Source organism: Cryptomeria japonica, chromosome 3, assembly GCF_030272615.1.
Source record: "Cryptomeria japonica chromosome 3, Sugi_1.0, whole genome shotgun sequence".
Classification (NCBI taxonomy): domain Eukaryota; kingdom Viridiplantae; phylum Streptophyta; class Pinopsida; order Cupressales; family Cupressaceae; genus Cryptomeria; species Cryptomeria japonica.
This window is the reverse complement of record NC_081407.1, coordinates 34,472,369-34,495,937: the sequence shown is the minus strand read 5'-3', so window position 1 is coordinate 34,495,937 and position 23,569 is coordinate 34,472,369. Positions and strand designations below refer to the sequence as shown.

Here is a 23,569-nt window from a genome sequence, read left to right as displayed (position 1 = left end):
ATTAATTCCAACCTTAGTGTTATAGCTCGTTGGAACCGAGGCGAAAAGTTTTAAATCTTGGGCGCATAAAACAGTGACCTTAAGTGTCAAAATATTATTATATTTTTGAAAGGGTCATTTTCAAAGGAAAAAGGGAGTTTAAATTAATAAAGTGACTAAATTAAAGTACATTTATTTATAAAGTCACTTTATTTTAAAAGGTACACTTTATTCACTTATGAGGAAAGTGATATTTTTAAAGGAAGTGATCTATCCCACATTCACAGTGTCTTGGGAAATGGGCCCAATGAAAGTTATAAATGGAAGCATTAAATGGAGTTTGTATCATCTTGGAAATGGTGTTGTTTGAATATTGGTGATTTCTGGTGTAATTCAGGAGTCTGGGCATTTGGGGACGAAATCCCTCAGTGTGGCATTTCTCTTGCCTGTGAAAGACAAGGTTTGGGAAGTTTCTTAAAATTTCAAATTGGCTTTGGATGAATAGAAAGCTGAAGCTTTTTTCAGCATATGGCAGGTATTCAATCCTTTCCCTGCTCTGGATAAGTTGTATATTGTTCCAACTGGGTTTGGCATAGCAAATGCAGCCCATCTAGGAAGTAGTCGCAGAATGTAGTCACAGCATATGTGTGAAGTGGGGCATTCAACACTGTGTAGTAAACATTTTTGGAGTGTGTGGCACACAGTGAGCAACAGCAGACACATAGTTTGACGGCTACAGGAAACTTGATATGGGGCAAATTTACAAAAAAAAAGTCAGGAAGGAAAATATTGATGGTGTATATATTCAGTTTGGCAACACAGACTATTTTGGCAATGACTTTATCAGATTGGGCTGCGAACACTCAACTGGAAGTCGCAGGTCATTAATGCGATTGGTTACGCTATATTTCAGGGGTTGAATATTGTTACTACTTAGAGCTCGATTTGGAGGTGGGTTCCCATCATTTTACCAACCGTATAGGAAGTGGTAACTTCGGGTTAAAATGCAGCCTTGTTGAAGTCACAAGGATTGTATGTTATGCTGGCCATATTGGTCCTTACCATCGCCTTGCATTATTGCCACCCTGTTGCTGTTATTGCTTCACAAGGTTTTTCTGTAGGTCATCAGTGACACCCAGCAGTGTTGTTGGTAACAGTGACGCCCAGCAGTGAAGGTGGCGGCAGATATTTTCAGGTTCTGTGTTGAACTTTTGTATTTGAAGTATAGACTATATATATTGGAGCTGTGTTGTGGAATATACTGAGTTAATTTAAAATTAGTGGACTGTAATTTTCTGAGAATTGAAGTAATTAAATTAAATCTAAAATTGGAATTGCGTGCATTTGTCTGACAATGTTGCTGAACATATTATATACTGAAGTGGATGAATGCTTGCAAACAAAGAACAAAATGCACCAGGTATCGACAAAACCATTAACATTAAACTGAATGGTAAAAAAACAGAACATAGGAGTTTGCATGGCAACTGTTTGACAGAATTATTCTGAGTTGTAGTGGATAAAATTAAGCAGAACAGGGGAAAATCTTACACTGGTATCAGAGCTTGGGTGCCAACCGTTTGACAAAATTCCTCTTAAGAAAGATTGAAAAATTTAGGTGCAACTAGGGCAGGCCATTACATTCATAAAGTGTTATTTGAGTTTCGTGGTATTGGAAGGTTTTTCAATGCGCTGGTCTTCATTTTCTGAGTCGCAGAGAAGCCATATTTAATTCATATCTCTGAGGAAGTTTTATTCAGTTCTGGATACTTTACCTAAGTTCTTGTCATAGCTGGGCGCCCCATTTTGGTTACTCATTTGTGATTTTTGGTGAAGTTCTAAATTTATAAGGCAGATCGTCCTATCTTGGAGGGTTGTACATCTTCAAATGGGCACATGGGGTTTCTTGAAGGTGTAAATCTGCACTTTAGAAGGCTGGAAAACCTCTATCTTTGCCACCTATGGCTTGGACAATTAACTAGCAAATCATACTATTTTGAAGCACCATACATCTTCACTTGGGCACGTAGGATTTCTTGAAGGTTTAAATCTGCACTTTGGAAGGCTGGAAAACCTCTATCTTTGGAGCCTAACAATACTAATAAAGATTTGAACAAGCTGGAGCAGTTCTCAAGGAGTTTGGTGGCTTGGAAAATTAACTAGCAAATCGTCCCTGTCATGTTTGGCATAGAGTTTGGTAGATGGTTATTTTCTGAGTGTTAACTTTCATATTTGGAAGACATTTCAGGTCTGCAAAACATTTTCAAATCTCTTTTAATTTGATTGAATCATTTTGATGAAGTTTGAATGAAGAACTAGCTATTTGCACAATGGTTCTATCCATTTTCGCAAAAGTATTATGCTTTGTGTATGTTCTTCATCATGAATGAAATCTGAAACAACAATCAGCAAACTACTTTATTTGGTTCCAAAAAACTTGCAACACAATTCAAAAAAATCAGGGGTGAACATTTCAGGTTCTCAAACTTCTTGACTATTATTAATATTGGTAAAGTCGTCTTCTTGGAATTCATAAATCTCCCCAATGATGTCAATCATTCTCCCAATTCAGTTCTTAACCTCCTTTCACTGTCCTCATGGGACTTCAAGATTTTCCCATTGTTTTCCATTATGATTCATCTTTTGTTCAAGTTAGTGACAAGCAATGCATGTTGGAGACAAACAAACATGCACTTAACACATTCATTCCACATGAGGTTGTCAACAACATCCACAAGTGGAATATCTATTCACAACTTCAAATAGGATCTTCTATGACAGTCCAATGAAGTTGCATCACCAACCTCTATTCGATGTTTAGTTAACTTGTCCTACTTGTTCACTTCACTTATATCAAACTCCCTACTTGTTTGTTTCTAAATTTTTTTTTTAATAATTTTATTCAATGTCACATTCAACAAGCTAGGGCAGGTCAAACTTAGGCAACAACAACAAAAATGTACAAGGAATACACCATACCTATTACATCTGTATTAAACATGCAAAAAAATCATATATACGAATACATCTAAAAAATATAGGAAAGATGTCCTTCACATCATGCATACAATAGACATGAAATCTACAGCAATAGTTTATTTGAATGCACTAAGAACAAACAGATATCAAAATGTGATCTTCCATAATAATAAGATCTACACACAAATAATATGAGAATGGTATTCTCTAGAAGCAATGCACATATATAGAGTCTAGGAGGAATAGGCGCAACATTTAGAATCAAAACTAGATGAGCTATTGATGTGGGCACCTTTGTCTAAGTCCCCTTTGGCTGCCCACCATTGATATGCGATCAAAGATCTCCTCCAATTGGCCTCTTCGTCAAACTTGTGCTTGGCCGTGTGCTTTGTTTCCTTCAATGTCTTTGATATTTGCCCCAAATGCAAAAATCCCAAAATTTTATAAGCATGACGGTGTTTACTTCAGTTTTTAACCTTAGTAAGGCTTTTAAAGATTTGTCCCAAAAACTCATGCCTCTAGGATTTTCTTGAGTCTTTTCACCTTTCAGAGTTTTGGGCTTCATTGTGTCCAATTTCTCTTTTGTGAGGTCTCCCTATGTAGGACTTTGGAAACTCTTCTACTGGGATACATACATGCCAATCCCTACCAACCACATGTCCTTCATGCAGTCAACCATTTATAACAAGCATGAAATCCTATTCCCATAAGCCTAAATTGGACAATCTAGCCAACAAAGTGATAATGTTCTTGTGTATGTCTAAGGTGTTGGTTAACAGATTTTGTTCTCTTCAAAAATATGACAATATGACTCCATGCCCACATAAGAGAACAAACTATCAATCAACAATTGGATAAGTTGCAATTATCTCTACAACTTTCCTCTGAATTTTAGAGGTACAGCTCCCTCTTATGATATAATTTCAGAGTTTTCTGGGCTATGCTTTTAACCAGAAAGCAGGAAAGGCAAGATTTCACAAAAATGAAATAAAAAGAGCAGAATTAAACAATCATGACTTTCATAACAAACTATGAAAACCAATCACCATATAACTCCAATCTAAATCATTCATCAACATCCATACAAAGATTTCCACTGAAGAATCCCAAGTATAAGATCATTAACAGCAACTCATCCAATATCTGATTTGAACACACAATAGTATATGGAATGACTTTTCATTACAGCACAAAGTTTGAAACAAGAAACACATTCAACACATCTAATGAACCAGTCAAATATAGATAAGATGATAGCATCTCATGAAAATAGAATTCCAATTGAAAATAGCACCAAGTCTTTTTTAAACAGAAAATCTTACTTCAGTACCAAAACATGAAAAAATACTGTTAATTCAATGTATCCCCTTTTTCAAAAATTTTGAACCCCTAATATGATTTCAGTCATCTATATATAGTTTAACTTAACTAATCAAAAATAATGGTTTCTTGGAGACAATCGTTCAAAGAAAGTTCAAGCTTAACCATCAAATAAACGGTCCACCGGGACCAATAGTTCAAGAGCCAGATCAAAAAAACAATTAACTAAGCAAGAAATTAAACAGAAACGGGCCCATCCACCTCTTTGTCTTCTAACTCCTCATCTTCATCATTTGCCTCCTATCCTGCTACTATTGTGTCTGATGCATCTCCCTGTGGGTGTTGCGCCACTTGTGGATTCGAAATGACCCTTTCATTAATTATCTCATTAGCTACCCATTACAGAAAAGCATTCGGCTGACGTCATCATGCAGATCACCGATTCAAAAGTCATTGATATCGGAACATTGGGTGATTGCATCCTTCAAGAAAAACAGAAAAGAAAAGACTGTGCGAAAAAGAGCCTATCTTGCGATCGGTCGATACAAGACTCGTGAGGGACCCATTGTTATGTGTTATCGGGGATCGGGTATTGGACAGGAAAAGGAACGAGCGACGACATGAAATAGCTAGGTTTAACTTCCATTGAGAAGCGATAGACCAATAGATAAGGTGGGGCCCCTTTTTCAATATAGACATGACTTGACACCTAAAGGCTTTATCGGTCGATCGGGGGTTTTAAGAACTATGGAAAGCAAAAGACTTGGGCGATATAAATGGCATTCGCAACAAGGGCATTATCAATGGGTTAATTGCTAAGGTGGGTAAAATAAGGTAGTACAACAAAAGGCAGATTTTCTCATCCAAGCCCCTTTAACCCATTCCTATGCATGTCCTCAATGCTTAGCATATAGACCTTGCAACCACCAAACTCATGATCTTAGAAGGATTTTCCATCCTTCCAAGGAACATTTAAAATTAAATTCAGTTAGTCATTTATTTGGTTTGACTCCATGTATGCAGAATTCAACAACATGCTTCCCTTCATCTTGTAAATGGACAATTAGTAGGTGAAAGATTTAATGATCACAGCTTTAAGGATGGATAACTGATCTCCATGGTTATTCTCATGAATTTCAATGTACATGGAAGCATCCGCATGAGCCTAGTCCATGCCTATAAAACCTGAAATGACTTGCAAACAAAAAAGTTTTTCTAAATTCCTATGAAACAAGAGTTGAAATAAAAGATAGACTAAGTAAAATTTGTAAATGGTGGAGGAAAATTTGTAGCATAAGCTGGAATTTCCATGAAAAGTTTTTCTAAATTCCTATGAAACAAGAGTTGAAATAAAAGATAGACTAAGTAAAATTTGTAAATGGTGGAGGAAAATTTGTAGCATAAGCTGGAATTTCCATGAATTGTAAGCATAGAAATCATATCTGAACTGGTATTTTTTGTAAACATACAAAAATTGTGCTTAATGTATGTTGTGGGTGACTGCAAGGTTATTGTTTGTGCATGCAAAATAGTAAAGGTTTCCTTTCTTGTATTCACTTTAAAATATGGTCATGAAATGTATGTTTCCTTAGAATCCTGCATAGAGTACGCCATGTGTTGAGGTAAATATGGCAATGCCATATACTGTTACTGTTGTGTTTGCTGAGATTACGCACTTATGACAATGTTTATTCTTGTAGATAATGGATTTGTTCTTTTCTCTATTTCCCCCTTTTCTTATGTCTTCCTTCTTCTCTTTCCGTCTATCTTTTTCCTCTTGTTTGTCAGCTGGTTAGCATAGGATTAGATTAAACTATTCTTCAACCTGAGTTTCCCAAACTATGCATCCCACTCCACTTGAACATCATCAGAACTTTCTTATAACAGCAGCATTTCATTTGCCATTGAGTAGTTCTTGTAAAGCCAAGACCTAGCAACACCGAGACCGTGGAGAGATGCATAATCTCCTTTCAAGATAGGAATCATACCCTTTGATTCTTAAGTGTTGTATTGCATGCCCTATTGCAACCCTAGAGAAACCCCTATGCGAATAAATTTTAACTAGGCCACTCCTAATCTACAAACAATGTCTAACATTCCTTATACATAATTCACTTTTTTATTTATATTTTTCTCTATTTACAATAAGAGTCTACTATAAAGACTGGAAACATCAAAAGACCCTAACCAAGGCATTTCTCATTGATTAAACATACAATTGAGTTAAAAACATAAGCAAGATTTTGAAGAAAGAAAAGACCAAGATTAATTACTTTAAAAATAATACAGCCTCAGGCAGCATTAACTTGCAAGGAATATTATCCCATGACAAACGGCAACTTACAAAAACATCATTTTCATTTAAGATTTTATTTTTATGACATTTTATCTCAATCTTTAAATTCACCAAGCACCATTTTCGAAATGGTATCATAAATCCAAAAATGGCATCCTCGTGCTCATCATTGTGCCCATACATGTCACTTAGAGACCATGTTTTTTTTAACATTTATAGCTATTCATATATTCTAGTTATAGCATTTTCAATTTAGCAGCAATTTTCACCAGCTACATTTCAAACTCAGTTTCTACGTACAACACCAATAGAAGCACCATACACAGGAATTACAAACCAAAAACACAGTGGTTACAAAATGAAGGCAAAATTTGCATAACCACAATATGCCTCTTCACTATATAGAAGCAATTCACACAATATTTTTAAATTATGTTTATAAATAATATTCTCTTTTCTTATCTCAAAAGTCCAACATAAACTAGGACCCTAACAGTTTAATATTACCACAACTTACCATGAATAACCTTGCAAGATACAATTAATGTAAGCAAGAAGCTAAGATGATCTGCTATCTTTATACAGCCTCTACCAAATACTCTCTGCAACACTTGAATAATGCGTGACACTATACTTATATCAAGCTTGCTATCTGCAATGAACCAATACAGGTCGTCTAAGTGACATGATTAATTAATATGGTATAAATGCATAAATGCAAGAAGAATAGACAGGAAAACATACATACATATTGCCAAACTAACATCCAATGAAATTTCATGAATTGAATATATATGCAAAAACCAAATAGAAAGAAAGGCTGAATTTTGTAAACATGATGACCATTTAAACATATTGCCAAAACAACATACCATGGCACGTGGCATATCAATAACAAAAACTTACAAGACAGGCAAATAATCTCAAAGGAGCAATGCCTCCAAACGAAACTGATTATCTCAAAAATTATGTAGCAACAGATGCAAATGTACATGTCCAAGGAACATAGTGAATAAAACACACACACTTATACTGAGAGAGGGGGAGAATTAGTATAAGAACAACTTTTTCAATTTATAACTTTAACAATCATAAGCAATAATCAAAACACCCACACAAGTAAGATCTAGCAAATTAGAACACAACATCCACACACGATTTTATGTGGGAACCCTTATGGGAGAAAACCACAGTAAAATATTGTTTTTATAGAAAACTTTTTACAACTTCATAGATGCCAACCCACAGGAAACACCAATCCCCTCCATAGAGCACCAACTCAGCAAGAGACTTCAATATCTTTGAGTAAGAGATCCAACCTCTTGAACTTGCAAAGTAGAAAGCACCAAACTTTGAAAGTAAAGTGATTATAAAGTTGTTGGATCTGCCCTAGATCTCTTAAAGGACTTCAACAAAAATCTGCCCACTCCTTTACACAACTATGCTAGGTTACCGGGTTCGCCTCTGGGCCCCCCTGGTACGGGTCCGAGTTTGACCGGATCCATGGTACGGGTCCAGTTCGACATGGGTTCGACCAGGGGTCGAACCCGGGCGGACCCAGTCGAACCTGGGCGGCTGGGCAGCCCATAAAGTCAAAAAACAATGCAAATTTAATTTTTTTTTCAATTCCGCCTTGTAAAAAGTGAAAGTTATAACCTTAAAAAGCAGAAAATTAGACATCTTAAAAAAACAGAAAACTAATGCACACCATGGAGTTCCGTGTGGGTTTGAAGGTTGTGATTTGGTGTTGGCGGCGGGGGCGCTGCCCCTCGACCCCGCCCTGTACCGCGACAGGGAGCGCGCCCTGGGCGCTGCCCCAGGACGACCCCACAAGGGGCTCTGCCCCTTGACCCCGCTAGGGGCGCTACACCCAGACCCCCGTAAAGGGTGCTGCCCCTTGACCCCGTTGGGGGCGTTGTCGGCAAAATCCAGGTCCTCAGTTTGAAAAATTAAACAATGATACTTGAATATTTTATCATTTTGATATTAGACTTGGATGTATATGATGCTGTTATTGTATGATCATGATGCTACGATTACAAGTTTATGTTGGTTTTGTTGTTTATATGATGCTATGTGACATGCTAATCTTAATTCATGCTTATAGGTTGCATATATATATATATAATTTACAGGTTTTTGTACTAAGGAACCCAAACGAACCCAAACCCCTTTTCAAAATTTTGCCGTACCGGCGTACCGGGTTCTTCGAACCCGAACCGGTAACTTAGCAAATATGCCTTAAAATTCTCCTCTAAAACCCTCACTCAGATCTGCAAATAATCTTTTCACAATTTACATAGTATCTGTCGCCTTGAATATCTTCACTAACATGTGTTCATAAATCTGCTGAATAATTGCTGCAATAAAACTTTCTTTCTGCCCTTCATACACAAGCAGGTCTGCCCTAAAATCAGAATGATATTGCAATGACTTGGTGATAGACCAGGTCCGCCAACAAGTAGTTATTGATTTAATTTTTTTTAATTTAAAAACTCATGCTCAAAGTGGCTGCACCAATCAAGGAGATCAGCCCTTTTGATGACGGGCACTAATTAAAAATTATTTTAATCACCCTTGACAAGGAGCAGCTCCAAGAGGGGGTTTGTCCAGAAAATAAAATATTATTTTGCCTTAAAAAAGTCACCTTTATCATGAATGCCATAATTTATTATTTGTGCAATTTAGTAAATAAATTGTCGTCCCCTTGGTTTACTAAATCTTGATCTTGGTGCTATGGATTTGACAAATGGTAAATTGCATACCACTAATGGACCCTTTAACATTAACGACAATAAATCCAACAATCTTCCCCTTTGTCATTGATGGCAACCATATAAAAAAAGATCTTCTAGAGGAACTGGGTCAAACAACTCCCATTGACCGAAATGCTCCCCCTTACTCAACTTCTCCCCCTTTGACATGTTACAAATTTTGTAATCGATGTCATAGGTTGAGTTCTGAAAAGAGATTGGAATGAAATATTTTTTAAGCTATTGATTATTCGTCAAATTTTGGTTCAGCTGCTTGACGTGCTTAAGCTGCTTGCTTGTCAGCATAAGCTGGTTGTGTGTTTACATCAGTTGTTTCCTTGTCTTTTTGGAAGTGACACATCATTCATTTTTTATTGTGTTCCCAAATATCATTCTTACATGTATTTGAAAGGAGTTGTTCTTTTTATGTCACATCCCCTATATTCTATTTATGTTCATGATTGAAAATTATTCCTGATAATTATTGTCCAAGAAGGTGCGATGCATATCATGTGAGGTATAGACACAGCATGGGTGTAGTCCAAGAGATAGTATTATATTTGCACTTTATTACAAATTGTTTTGAGTCTCTTCCGGTGTCTTTGGTGCATACGTTTTTCAGTGACGTGAAAAGATACACCTGTCACAATTCTGTTTCGATTCTCTATGGAATATATTATGGTAAATATGTTCTTCATGTCGACGTGTTTGATCTTCCCGCAAGCACTTTATAACGGGTCTTGGACATTTGGATACCATTTAGCAGATTGGATTATGATACACACTAATATTGAGTGCCCGACATTTTTAATAAAAACATCTTTGTTGGTGGATAGCTTATGGCTGGTTCTTAAAATGTCTTAGTGGTTGGCTGTGTGCAGTCTCTTAAAAAACGTCTTTGCATCATCTGCACAATTTGTCATGTATTTTCATTTGCACAGGTTCTAAAAACATTCGATGGTGTCTGAGTTACAAACCTATTTTTAATAGGTGTTGATGTTTTGAAAAGTGTAACAGGATTTTAGTTTGGTAACGGCGATGTTCTTTCTTGTTTTGAAACTCTTTTGTGAGCAGTAAAAAAATATAATCAGGATTTACTATTCAGTGAGTTGATTTGGCAGCCTTGGTAAGAAAATGGTTTATGATGACATAGTTTACTTGTATGGTTGTCTGTGTAGAAATTTTGGATGCCATGAGGTAGCAATTGTTGTGAGTTCTTCCTAAGCCGTTTTTTAGATTATGTTGGAGAATGAAACTGTCATGCCCAAACTTTTGGGCACAAACGGAATAATTTTTTTTTTTTTTATTACATAACCATGTCCTAATAAAACTAAGTTTGCTAAAATAATGCAGTATCAAGTCTTGTCTTAACTACGCTTGAATTCTTCTTCAACTAAAGTTAATTTAAACCACTATGTTAAGTAAACGGGATAATCTAATTTACATGTGGAAAATTAACTCTCCAAAGAATTTATTATTATCTCATCAATTAATAAATAATAAATTCATTTAAGCAAAAACCCCTAATTTAATTGACAAGAGATATTATTACTCTCAATTAACCTTTTTAATTATAGTAGGAATTAATTAAATTGACTCTAGCAATTAGATTTTTAAATCCCATGAATTATTTTAACAATAATTATAAAGTGTCTAAAATTTGACTAAAGGGCTAAATAAATCCATAATAAAATTTGCCCTATAAAGTTTAATCTCAACAAGCCTAAATTTAGGTGAACTAAAAAAAATAATCTCCTATGGCTAAAATAACTTACAAGGTCATTATAAATTTCCTAAAAGATTAAACTCCAAAATAATTTAAAATTTAAAACATCATATTTAAATGTTTATATAACATATATATAAAATGTGAATGTTTAATTAAAATAATTAAACTCAAGTTAAATTTATGCATTCATATTTTAAAATATATATATATATATATTCATTAAACACATATATAGTTATATATGAAGATATTTATTATTATAAAAATATCCATGTAACCTAATTAAAAATATTATAAAACAATGATAACCTAATTTTTTTGTTATAACTTAACCCTTCTTCTTCTTTTTTTTTTCTTTCTTTTACAAAAACCCAAAACTACCCTAACCCGAACCGGATTAGGGTTTTATTGTTTTGCGGGGAGGAGGAGGTGGCCGAATTGCATGGCGGAGGAGGGGGGGGCGCGAGTTTTCTTCATTGTGCAAGTGCGGCGGTGGGGAAACCCACGGGGGCTCCGTTTTTTAGATTATGTTGGAGAATGAAACAGACATGATGATATAGAGTTGAGTTCATGTATGCAGTATTGGTTTTAGTCTTCAAGTGGAGATGTTATATCTGTATGAATGAAGTCACTATTATGATTGTTTTGTTCTGGACATGTTCTTGGTGTCATGGGTGGTTAGGCATGTGAATCAGTTTGCAAATGTTAGTGTGATACCCTTTTTGGCTGTGACTGGGAGATGTGTGAGAAGTCTTATGAAGAATGGATATGATCCTTAATGTTTGTTTGAGCTCGTGAAGTGGATATGCTTTGCTTTTAAGTTTTAAGAAATGATTGTGGGCAGTTCTTGAAAGACAATTTTATATGCTTCAGGGGTGCAGTTAATTGCTTTTAAGTGCTGTTATTTCTTCTTTAGCCCGTTAAACGTAATTTCTGAGCATTTAAGGTTGTATAGAGTCTGGAGTCGATGCTTCAATAGAACAGTGAGTTGGTATTCATTTTTGTAATTTGGGGTGATGCCCATTTGTATTTATAAAAGCTATTTGATGCTGTGGTTTTTTACCTGAAAGGGTTTTCCACAAGAAAATTGGCGTTGCTATCTTGATGATTGCTTTCCTTAAGTTTTATGTGTTTTTTTGCTTTAAATTGAAAAGCTTAAAATGCTGATTCACCCCCCCCCCCCCCCCCCCCTGCCCTCTCAATATTTTTTGTGTGCTTCTCATGACATACACAGCAAAGGGTATATGGGGCTAACTTGAATAAGACAATGAATAGCTGCCCCCAAATTCATGCTTCCCTTGAAGAATGTAGTGAATGGATGAGAGTGACATCACTCCCAATTTCTCCCTCAAGTTCTCAAAAGCCTCTTTTGGAAGAGGCTTTGTGAAGATATATGCAATTTGCTCCTTAGTAGCAATATACTCCAACTTTACTTGCTGCTCAAGTACTTACTCCCTCAAGAAATGGTACTTAATTAGAATATTTTTTGTCCTTGAGTGCATAACAAGATTCTTTAATATGTCGATGGCACTCATATTATCATAAAGTATGGTGGATACTTATACTCAACCTTGATATCTTTCATTGTTTGTTTCCCTATTAACACTATTTGCACATGGTATTTAAAGGTTTTGCGATTTTTAGTATGTCCCATATGGCTTAGTTTTTGCTGATCTTCACAATATTATCAAAGTTCAAGTGACCCATCCTCTTGTGCCATAGCCAACTCTCATCTTCTTGCCCCATGTAGCAATTTTCACTTTTGAACTCATTAAGAATGCATAGTTTTCCATCCATTCTATAGGCATCAACTATTAGTTTTCCATCTGAAATGAAATATGGAGTGCCTTTGGTCACAATTTGACTCACAGTTAGAAGATTATGTGCCAATCCTTCAACATATAAGTTACCATTCATTCAATATTTTCGAAGAGAGAAATTTGTTTTTGTGCCAATCATGTAAGTCGAGCATCCATTGTCAAAATACCATTGGTTTCTCTCATCTTGAGCATGTAGTGCCACTTGCACAAGCGTAGATCTCTTCTTTTGCTCCTTCTTCCAAACTTTGTTTGGTTCATCCTTTTTCTTGTCACAATCTTCTTCTTCTTATTTTGTTTTGGAGACTCACCAAAAGTATTTCTGCAAAATTTGGCTATGTGCACGAAATTATTACACTTATAACATATGATGTTATAATCCATTAGAGGAGCAAAAGAGTTGAACTTTCCTTATGAAAAACCGAAATTATCTCTTGTACGCACTCTATATTCTAATGATCTACAACCATATTGATTGCATGAAAAACAATAACCATAAAAGGAATAGTTGAGCCTGGTAGTGCATGGCTTTCTTTTAAGGAAGGACCATTTGAGGTTGTCCTTGTTGGTTCTTTGAAACTATGAAGCTTTATCCTCCTTCGCGCTTTCATCTTTGCTTGCTTGTTTTTGGCTTTCTTCCCTTTTATTCTCTTCTTTGTTCACCTCCTTACTTGTTTATTGGAATTTTTAAGGGCCATGGCATAATTCTTACCATCCAACTCCTTTTGTGAGATTCCACCATCAAAACCAAGACCACTTGATAAATGGTGATCTTTGTGAGTTAATAAGATCTTCCAACATTTCAGAACTCTTATTGAGCTTTATGTTTCTATTGAGTTGTTCTTTAGCCTTTTCCATCTCCTTCCTTGGGGAAACAATTTCCAATTCAAGCTGCTCTTTCCAAACATCTTCTATGTGTTTGGCTTCTTCAGCTAAATCCTTTAAGTCCATGATTGTCTTCTTGGATTTTTCACCATCTTCTTGAATTCGATCTTCCGGCTTTGAGTTCCTCTTCTTGAGTTTTTTAATTTCATCGATGGCAACAGAAAGTTCCTCCTCAAGATCCGTTATAGTATCCTCCTCACTCTCATTCTTTTCACTTCTTTTATCTTCGCCCCTTGGAGCTGCTTCTTTCACTTCAATGGCCATGAAAAGAATTTCTTCTCTTTCGTTCTTCGAAAAGATTTCATCACTTTCAAATGAGCTATTACTTTCTTAGGCATATAGGCTCTTCTTGTGTCTTCAAAAATTCTTATTCTTGGATTTTCCTTGAATGTACTTTTTCTTGCTATGATGGTTCTCGTCTTTTTCTTGTCGTAATATACTTCTTCCTCTTCACTGCTTTCACTTCCAACCCGTGGACATTTGGCAACATAATGACCTATTAAAACATTTGAGAGTACACCCTTTGCGCTTCTTAGATACTTTATTGAATTTCTTTACAAAGTTAGCTTCTTCCTCATGGCTTGAACTTTCGCTTGATGTTATAACTTTGTTCTTTATCCTTCTTGATGCTTTGAAGGAAGCTTCTCATTTTGATGTCGTTTCATTCTTGGTCCTCATTTTGTATGTTGTAAGAATGCCATGCAACTCTTCCATGTTCAAGTTATCTAGATCCTTCATCTGTTCAATGGCCAAAACTTTTGCATTGAATCTCATGGGAAGAGATCTTAATACTTTTTGCACAATAACCTTATCCTCAATCATTTCTCCAAGACCATGAATAGTGTTTACAATTTCATCCACACAAAGAAAATTGTCAACAACATTTTCTTCATCCTTCATCTTCAAACTTTCAAATTGTCTCATATGGGTTCTTAGCTTAGTCTTTGTCACACTGTCATCTTCTTCATAAGTCTTTTCAAGCTTATCCCACATTTCTTTCACCAAAGTGTAGTAGGTCATTTAGACAAATTTGGATTCGATTAGCGCACTTAGAATTGCATTCATAGCTTTAGCATTGTTCTCGCTTGCCCTTTTTCCAGCTTGATTGGTAGGTGGAGTACATGGTGCCACATAGTCATCCGCAACTAATTGCCATATATCAAATCCATAAGCCATCAAATAAGTATGCATTTTTACACTCCAAAATGCATAGTTGTTCCCATCGAACAATGGAGCTCGTCTTGATGAAAACCCTTCTTGACTCACCATGTGTGTTCTTAACATCTTTCCTTCAAATGGTTAGGCTTTTTTGAAGGAACCCACTTTGATACCAATTGAAGAAAATACACACAATTATACTGAGAGAGGGGATGAATCAATATAAGAACTACTTTTTCAATTTATAACTTTAGCAATCATAAGCAATATCAAAACATCCACACAAGTAAAATCTAGCAAATTAGAACACAAGATTCACACACAATTTTACGTGGAAACCCTTGGAGGAGAAAACCAAGACAAAAACATTGCCTTTTGTAAAATAAATCTTACAGTGTCGTACGCAACAACCCACAAAAGACACCAATCCCCTCCACTGAGCACCAACTCAGCAAGAAACTCCAATCTCTTTGAGTAAGAGGCTCCAACCTCCTAAACTTGCAAAGTAGAAAGCACCAACCTTCAAAAGCAAAGTGATTATAATGTTGTTGGATCTGCCATAGATCCCTTCAAGGACTTACAAAAATCTATCTAAATCTGTTAGCCTATTCCTAAGTTCCCATAGCCTAAGTGGTGGTGGTTACGGGACTCTAGCTTTCTTGGAGAACTCCGGTTCATTTTTCTTGGCTTCCGACAATTGTGTGGGTGTTCAATTGGTTTTCTAGTTGATGGCTATGCTTTTAGTAGCGTTTTTGGCCTTTTGGGTTGTTCTCCACAGTTCTTGGAGAATACTACTATCTGTAGTAACTGCCCATTTTGGCACTGACATCCTTCTTCAACATTAGTTATGTCTCCACATGATCAGTTCCAATTTCCGATGCCTTACTGGGGCTTTCTACAATTTGGTTGAAATTATTTAAATATTTGCACTAAAGTTATAAAGTAACATTTTCATCTTCACTTTAGTGTTTTAATGTTATAAAGTGATGTTATGTTCCCCAAGTTGGACACCAAGGGAAAGAGGAACTTAATATAAGTTATTTTTAAATTGCTAAAGGGACCTTTTCGAGGCAAATGAATAAATTTGAATTTTTAAATTGCCCTTTTTCGCTACAACTCTATATAAAGGGGTTTTGGCTCTCATTTTCATGCATTGAGAGTTGCACACATATCAAGATGTTGTCAGAGTGAACATTGAGTTTCCCAAGATTTTATTGAGGATGAAACTACTCATAAATGTTCCCTAGTTTTGATGGTAAAAGATCCATCCTAGCTCGTTTGAAAGGGACCTTTTTGAGGCAAATGAATAAATTTGAATTTTTAAATTGCTCTTTTTCGCTACAACTCCGTATAAAGGGGTTTTGGCTCTCGGTTTCATGCATTGAGAGTTGCACACATACCGAGATGATGTCAAAGTAAACATTGAGTTTCCCAAGATTTTATTCAGCATGAAACCACTCATAAATGTTCACTAGTTTTGATGTTGAAAGATCCATCCTAGCTCATTTGGAGTTTTCACATAGGAAGCAAACTGATCATCATAGTGTTTGGGGATTCAAGGTTTCAAAAATATGAAATCTTTCAAGGTAAACTGTATAATGTCCCACCCTCTCGAGGACACTTAAATTTCTAAATGCTAGGAGAAGAACACCTGCTTGTTCTTTAATTAAATTAATAATACTATATGTCTTTTCTTTGAATGTGATCTTTCAGAGCTAGACGAAAGCTATAGAAGATGTAGTTGTTTTTTCGTTTTAAGTTTTTGAAAGAAAGGAAACAAATGTCTTCTTCTAATAACAAAAGTAGATTAAAAACTGATTTGAAATCACATTTAAGTTCAATACTTATATCATGTATTCTATCTAAAATGAGTACATCGATCTCTAGATGATAGTTCTATTAAAAACAAGAGAATTCCTTTAATCCTCTACTAACATACCTGGTGGTTTGAGGAGGAAAAATTGAACTCTTGATGAAACACACAGCTAAGCAGCTCACTCAGAAAAGAGGTGCTTACTCAAAAAATTAGCTCACAAAGATCAGAAATTTGATCCTTTCCTCTCCAAATTGTTGTCACAAGGTAGTCCGCTGGGGGCAATGGTGTTGTAGTGCATAGACGGTAGTTATCCCTTGAGTTGGGATTGTTTATGAAGTCCAAAATCTTCAGTCAATACGGCCTGATATAAGCCTGATTTGATGGATTTCAGACCCCTTTTAACTGTTGCAATCTTCACCAGATTTGTTTGTTGTATAGGAAATGATTGTCTAACAATAAGGGACTGATCAGAATGAGGTTTGCGACTCAAATGAACTTCCAAATTGTTGCAGAGGGGGGGGTCGGCTAACCAAGCAAACAGCCACCAATGCAACTTCTTAAGCTGCTCCAAAGGTTCTTCAAAATCGCTGCCTTGTCTTCTCACAATCTGTTTTAATGTGCTGATAAAACCCTTGCGCAAACATGGTTTCAAAACATATTGCTAATTCCTCCAAACCAAGATAGTACAGCTTCTCACACAAGCAAGGAAACCTCAAAAACTTTCAAAACTGATTCACCATAAGCTCAATGGAAACCCCTGATGTAGAGTCTCTCTTCACACCCTTGGCTGGTCTCTCACAGTTGTAGATCTGCAGCAGCAATGGAGGGTTACGTCTCCAAGGGCCTCAAAACCACAAGATCCTCAAGGGAGGAGTGAAAGAGAAATATTGTCCAGCATAATGCCTTGCTCCCTCAATTTTGCCTTTTTATGAATCTCTAGATCCATGCCCTAATTAGGGCTGAAACCCTAACACTCTAATCAGATTTTATGAATTGAATAATAACTACTTTTTCCCACATAACAATCTTCCCTTATGGAGCGCTCACTTTATGTTATATGCTTCTTTACTCAAACCAATCTTTTATCTCTCACTTCCCCTTTCATTCTCTCAATGGGAATAAGAACTTACGAAAAAGTGAAACTTTATATTATAAATGTGTTTTAAGCAAAGAAATGGGACTCGGACTCGGGACTCAGAGTCAGACTCGATTGGACTGGGGAAAGTGAAAAACTCAAGAAATTTAGAGATTTTTAAATATTTAAAACTTGTTTCATGCACCCTTTATTGAATACACCTTAAAGACACAATAACATCATCAAACTCGGCTCATTTGATTACATACACAAGTATACATCAATCACATAAGCATAAACGCAAATTGTAGCTGAAGGAAATAACAAACATAGATATATAAATATTGTCAAATGTATACAATATTACAAAAATCATGGAATAAAAAATCCATGTCATCATATGATCATTATCAAATGTTCCACACAAATACCAAAGGTAAATACAACTACAAGCCTATGGCTCAGAGGAGCGTGCACCCTCTGGCCCCAGCCCCCTGCGAAGGCGTCTAAGCTAGGTCCTAGATGATTCGGCAGCCATAGCCGCTCCCTGTCACACCATGCCATGCTCACCAACATCAAGAACATCTGTCACTATCAGTATCTGCCTCTGAATCTCTTGTCTCTGCTCGTGCTCTTTGCTCCTCCTCTGCCATGGCTACAGCCTCAGCCTCTATATCTACCTGGTCGATCCAATCAGTGTCATCATCACTAAAGACAGCAGATGTCAACTAATGCATTCTTTCTCATTCTCAGACGGAGGTTGTAGTGAACAAAGACGAGATCATTCATCTTCTCCACAGATAATCTATTGCGCCTCTTCGAGTATATGTGCTCAAACATACTCCAATTGTGCTCACAACTAGATGTGTTGCATGGTTGGCTCAAGGCCAACTTCTGAATATTTGGTGTCATTGGACCAAAAAAGCTCCACCAATTATCTGAGTTTGAAATGAGAAAAATAAATAAAATCAGTCTCACTCATAAACTCATTTAACAATATACAATAAAACTAAAATTAAGCCTTACAATTTATTTTTACCTGGCATCATAGTTGTCCTACCGTCTTTGGCAATAGGACGAGAGAAGGTCTCCCCTTGTGCATTTGAGAACAACTGTAGCTCTCGAATAAGCTCTATCTGAGTAGTACCAGCAGGAGCCATCTTCTCCATGATCGAGTATAGCCCATTAAGGACCTCCACATCAACCTTGAAAGAAGGGATAAAATGGAATGTCGGATTCAAATAATAGGTTGTTGCATGGATGGGCCTATGAAGCTAATGATGCCATCTCCTATCAATGATCTCCCAAATGGGACCATACTTGCTCTCATCTCCTTCATAGACGGATTTGATGCCCTACTTCGCCCTATCCATGCCCTCATATATGTAGCCCATTGCGGGCTTTTCTCCACCCGCAACTTGCAACAAAACCACTTTAATTTTATGCATCAACTTTAATCTCTCTTTTTATTTTCTTTTTTTCTCTCTCCTCATGGATACCTTGCAAGGAAGCACCTCACTCTCTCTCTAGACTCATGTATGCCTTTGAAGGAGACATTCTAGAGTTTAATGCAGTTTTAGACTGGCAACTTGGAGATAACAATATTGTCGACTGATTCAACCCATGTTTACTCTAAAGTGCCCTCTGAAATAGGAGAAAATCACTTGTCAAGTGTCCTTTGTTTGTCCTTATTAGTCTACGAGGACTTCGTTAATAGACTGATCCAGATCTGTTGACTCTGGCTAAGAAGGGGGCATTACAAATTGACTGCAAGTTTTCAGAGGTCATTGGTGTTTGGTCTTTGGTGAATTTGGAGTTGTTTTGGCAGGTTGCTGGTTTTTTTGCAGATGTTCATACACCTTTCCAATGCTGGTCGTACCTCTCAATAAGGTCATATGAGATAGGGTTTTCATCAAAAGTTTGTGTGTGTTGAACCAATCAATTCTTGTGAGCTAGGTGATCATTGTGCAGTTGATTTAGAATTTGGGGGGATTGATCTTTCCTAGAAGCGTTTGTACCATTTGCGGGTTGTACCAACTTGTTAAATGTTTGGTGTGAGAATTGAAGGGTGGGGCATTGGGTGTTTGGAAACATTCCACCCTCCAAATTAGACATCCAGGTATCACTTGCAGCTGCAAGTGTTCGTTCAGTGTTTGGATAGTAGATTTTGTGACTTTTGAAGGATTGTAGGCTTACTGTCCTTGTTTTGGCACAAAGGGACAAAAATTGTAGGTTGCTGAGAATGGTTTCAGACCCGAGTTAATGATTCTTCCTGCTGTTCTAAGTATGGTTTGACGAGCTGGAAGTTCATATACCTATTGGAAGTCATCAGTGGGATTTTGTTGTATGTTCAGAGGCTAACTACAAGGTGTTTGCTTCTGTAACAGACTCTTCAAGACCAAATCAGACCTGTCCACTTGCAGAAAATTACTTCAGACCTTTGAGGATTCATTTTTTAGCATCTATATTGAAGTGTTTTGAGTTTGTGTTTTTGAAACAATGCTTATGTATAAAGAACTATTTATGTTTAAGGTGTATACATCAATAAACATGTATTGCAACTAGTTGACTGTTAAACAATGATTCATCAATGTTGACCGCACTTTAATATCAAATGCATGTTCATATTGTTAAGCTCATCGGCCAAAATATTTTATTTTTTTTTAAATAAGGGGGTTTCTTTACAGTGGTATCAGAGCCTTTTATCCTGCCCGCCTGTGCTTTAACACTTGTTGTTTGCATATCATCTATGAGTGACAGAGAGTTAAGGTACGACACCAGAGAACAAAGAAAACTGAGATCCTTTTGCAGTAGCTCAAAAAGTGCAGGGGGGTTTGGTTGATAGCAGTGACAATAATACCAGGTATTCACATCATAATACACCTAGAGACATGGCGGATAGACACAAGGGAAGGGTTAGTTAAATCAGTCCAAACACCCAAGCTGAAAGAAAACTTGATGCAATATTAGATATGATATCCAAAATGCTTTCCAAATTCAACCAAAACATGCCACAGCGGGTTCAGAACAATTCACAGGGTGATACAATCAATACTGGGGAAAACAGTTCTATGAGCCAATTGTGCAGTCAAGTTTGAAGATAAGCCTAGAAAAGAACCAAAAATCAAACACAACACTCTACATCAAAACATATAACAAAATTTAGTATCCAAACACTCTAAACATTCAGTTTAATTATTCAACTATGGTTTTGTATAGTTCAGGGAATTATTCCCTTTACACAACACTGTAGTTCTCTTTCTCTACAATCTTCTTCATGCCTTTGTATGATCTTATGACCCCCTCTCCTACTGTTCCTCCATTTTCTTTCCCTCTTCTTTGTTCTCCTCCCTATTCACATTCCATGATTTGTCTTTCGAGAGAAAGTTGAACCACCATATGTTTCAGTTCAATCAAAATCATCCACGTGGCAACATTTGATTTCAGGTCTATTGGTATTCAACTGTCATCAACTGTCTTTTGGCAAAATTGCGTTTCAGCAAACTTATGAGTTTGAGAACTTGAATATTGGCTGTAACACAAGCCTTCGAGACACTTTTTCTTGTCTTCAATTTCTCTTCTGCTTGACGACGCTCTTTCTCCTAGAGAATTGAGATTTCCTCAACTTATGACTTTGTGAATTCAAGAATTGGCCAAACAATTTCGGCAATATTGATCTTTGGTGAGCCAAATGGTTTGTGAACTGCAACAATGGGTGAAAACAAGCCTTTCGGTAGAAATTGAAGTTCATGAACCAAACCATTTCAACAATATCAGTCTTCAGCAAACCAAATGGTTCAAAAACTGCACCATTGGGCAAAAACAATACTTTCAACAAGATTTCATGTTGGCGACCAAGGCCTTGGCCAACACACAAAGTTGTCGGTCATCAATTGTTTATCGAACTTTGGAACTAATTTTCCAACATAAAAGATGGCCAAAATAAAGAGCTTATTTAAGTTTGATCAACCCTGAGCCAAAATGTTCCCAAAATCAAACTATTGGCAACAAACAAAAAGGCAATGCACTCAAATAAAAGCAAACCAGAAAGAACCCAAAGATGAGGATCACACGTGCACCCAGATGCTCCAACATCAGCCAACAAAGTAATAATGGACACAAAGTTGCAAGAGTGTCAAGGTCCATTCCTAGACCTCTACAAGCTTTTTTCACACATAAAGAGGAGGTACAAGTTGCCCAGGAGGTTTAGTTCCCACTGGTTGATGAGGTGAGTGTTGTGACATTTTCACACATCGCCCCATTGCAAATGGGGACCCCCTTCTTTTTAGGCCTTCCCGGTTTTTTGGCTTGCGTTTTTGTGGTCTTTTCGCAGCAGTCTCGTCAGTCTCTTTGCTTTGCAGGTGTTCGAGGATCATATTGGTCAAGTCTGCCTTTCGTTTGAGCAAATTCGGCTAAGTCTGGGACTCGTTTTGTGAATTTTAGGGTTTTTTGCCTTCTGTCCTAAATTTTAGGGGTTTCTGTTAGGGTTTCGAGAAAGTTGAACATACATCTGGAATCAGGACCCTTCAAGGAACCTCCCAGTAAAATTTGAGCCAAAACGGAGCAACTTTCTATTTTTAGAAAGTTCCTATTTTTTATGGATTTTACTAAGTCTCGGATTGGTCTTAATTTTGCCAAAATTAAACTTACTATTTTTAGTAAGTTCTATTTTTAGTAAGTTTCTATTTTTAGTAAGTGCTTTTCTGACCTATTTTGCCCAAACCTTGACATTTTGAAACACTTACTATTTGGAAAAATCTATTTTTGGCAGGAAAACACTGAAAGCTGAATATCTTTGAAGACTGAACGTTCCTGAAGACCATTTCTAAATCCGGAAGAGTCAGAAGGCAGACAATTTGGGTCAAAAAATGGTTAAGTTTGGAACCTATTCCAAAAGAGGAAAGCATGCAAAATCATCCAAGTCCAGAAATTCACATCAATCCACCAATGTCATCCTGATCCGAAAATGGCCTGAAATTTGACTAAGTCTGGAAATTTGGAAGATCTTCCAAAATCCAGAATTTGCATTATGATTTCTATGGACCTGAAACCACTCTCAAACATCCTGACAATATATATGAAATATAACTTAAAGTATAAGAAAGGAAAAAATGTTATATTTCATATCTATATCCTGACGAAGAGTCTGGAACTAGTGCAAAAATCCACCTCCATGGACATGGCCAAAATGCGCCCAAGTCAGGGCTAGGGCGCTAAAACCAAGAATGAATTCACAAGTGCAAAAATCCACCTCTCCATGGACATGTTGAAAATGTGCCCAAGTCAGGGCTGGGGCGCCAAAACCAGAAATGCATTCACAAGTGGAAAATTCCAACTCTCCATGGACATCTCCAAAATGCGCCCAGGTCAGGGTTGGGGCGCCAAAATGAGAAATGCATTCACAAGTGGAAAATTCCACATCTCCATGGACATCTCCAAAATGCGCCCAGGTTAGGGCTGGGGTGCCAAAACCAGAAATGCATTCACAAGTGGAAAATTCCACCTCTCCATGGACATGTTGAAAATGCGCCCAAGTCTGGGCTGGGGCGCTGAATTGAGAAAGCCATTCACAGAAGGAAAATTCATGAATCCTTGGCATGGTAAAAAAGAAATTTTGCGTAAGGCATGGAATCCAAGGAGTCGAGGGAATAAAAAAAAAATTCCCCTCGGGCAAATTTTTGAATTTGCTATTTTTAGACACCGAATCTCAACAGTGTGGAAAATTTTATAGATTCGGAATTGTCGCAGAATTCTCCATCCAA

General features: G+C 36.7%; 1 protein-coding gene across 7 annotated transcripts in view; it reads right to left on the bottom strand.

Annotated features, from left to right (window-relative positions):
- Positions 1-23,569, bottom strand: part of LOC131046734 (uncharacterized) — a 267,983-nt gene that overhangs the window by 89,842 nt on the left and 154,572 nt on the right. For 6 of the 7 annotated variants that reach the window (XM_057980518.2, XM_057980525.2, XM_057980523.2 and 3 more), the window contains one exon: positions 7,092-7,226. The exons of the other annotated variant lie outside the window; for it this stretch is intronic. In XM_057980518.2, coding sequence (XP_057836501.2) covers positions 7,092-7,226 — 135 coding nt within the window. The remainder of the gene's footprint in view (positions 1-7,091; positions 7,227-23,569) is intronic. 7 annotated transcript variants of the gene reach the window in all.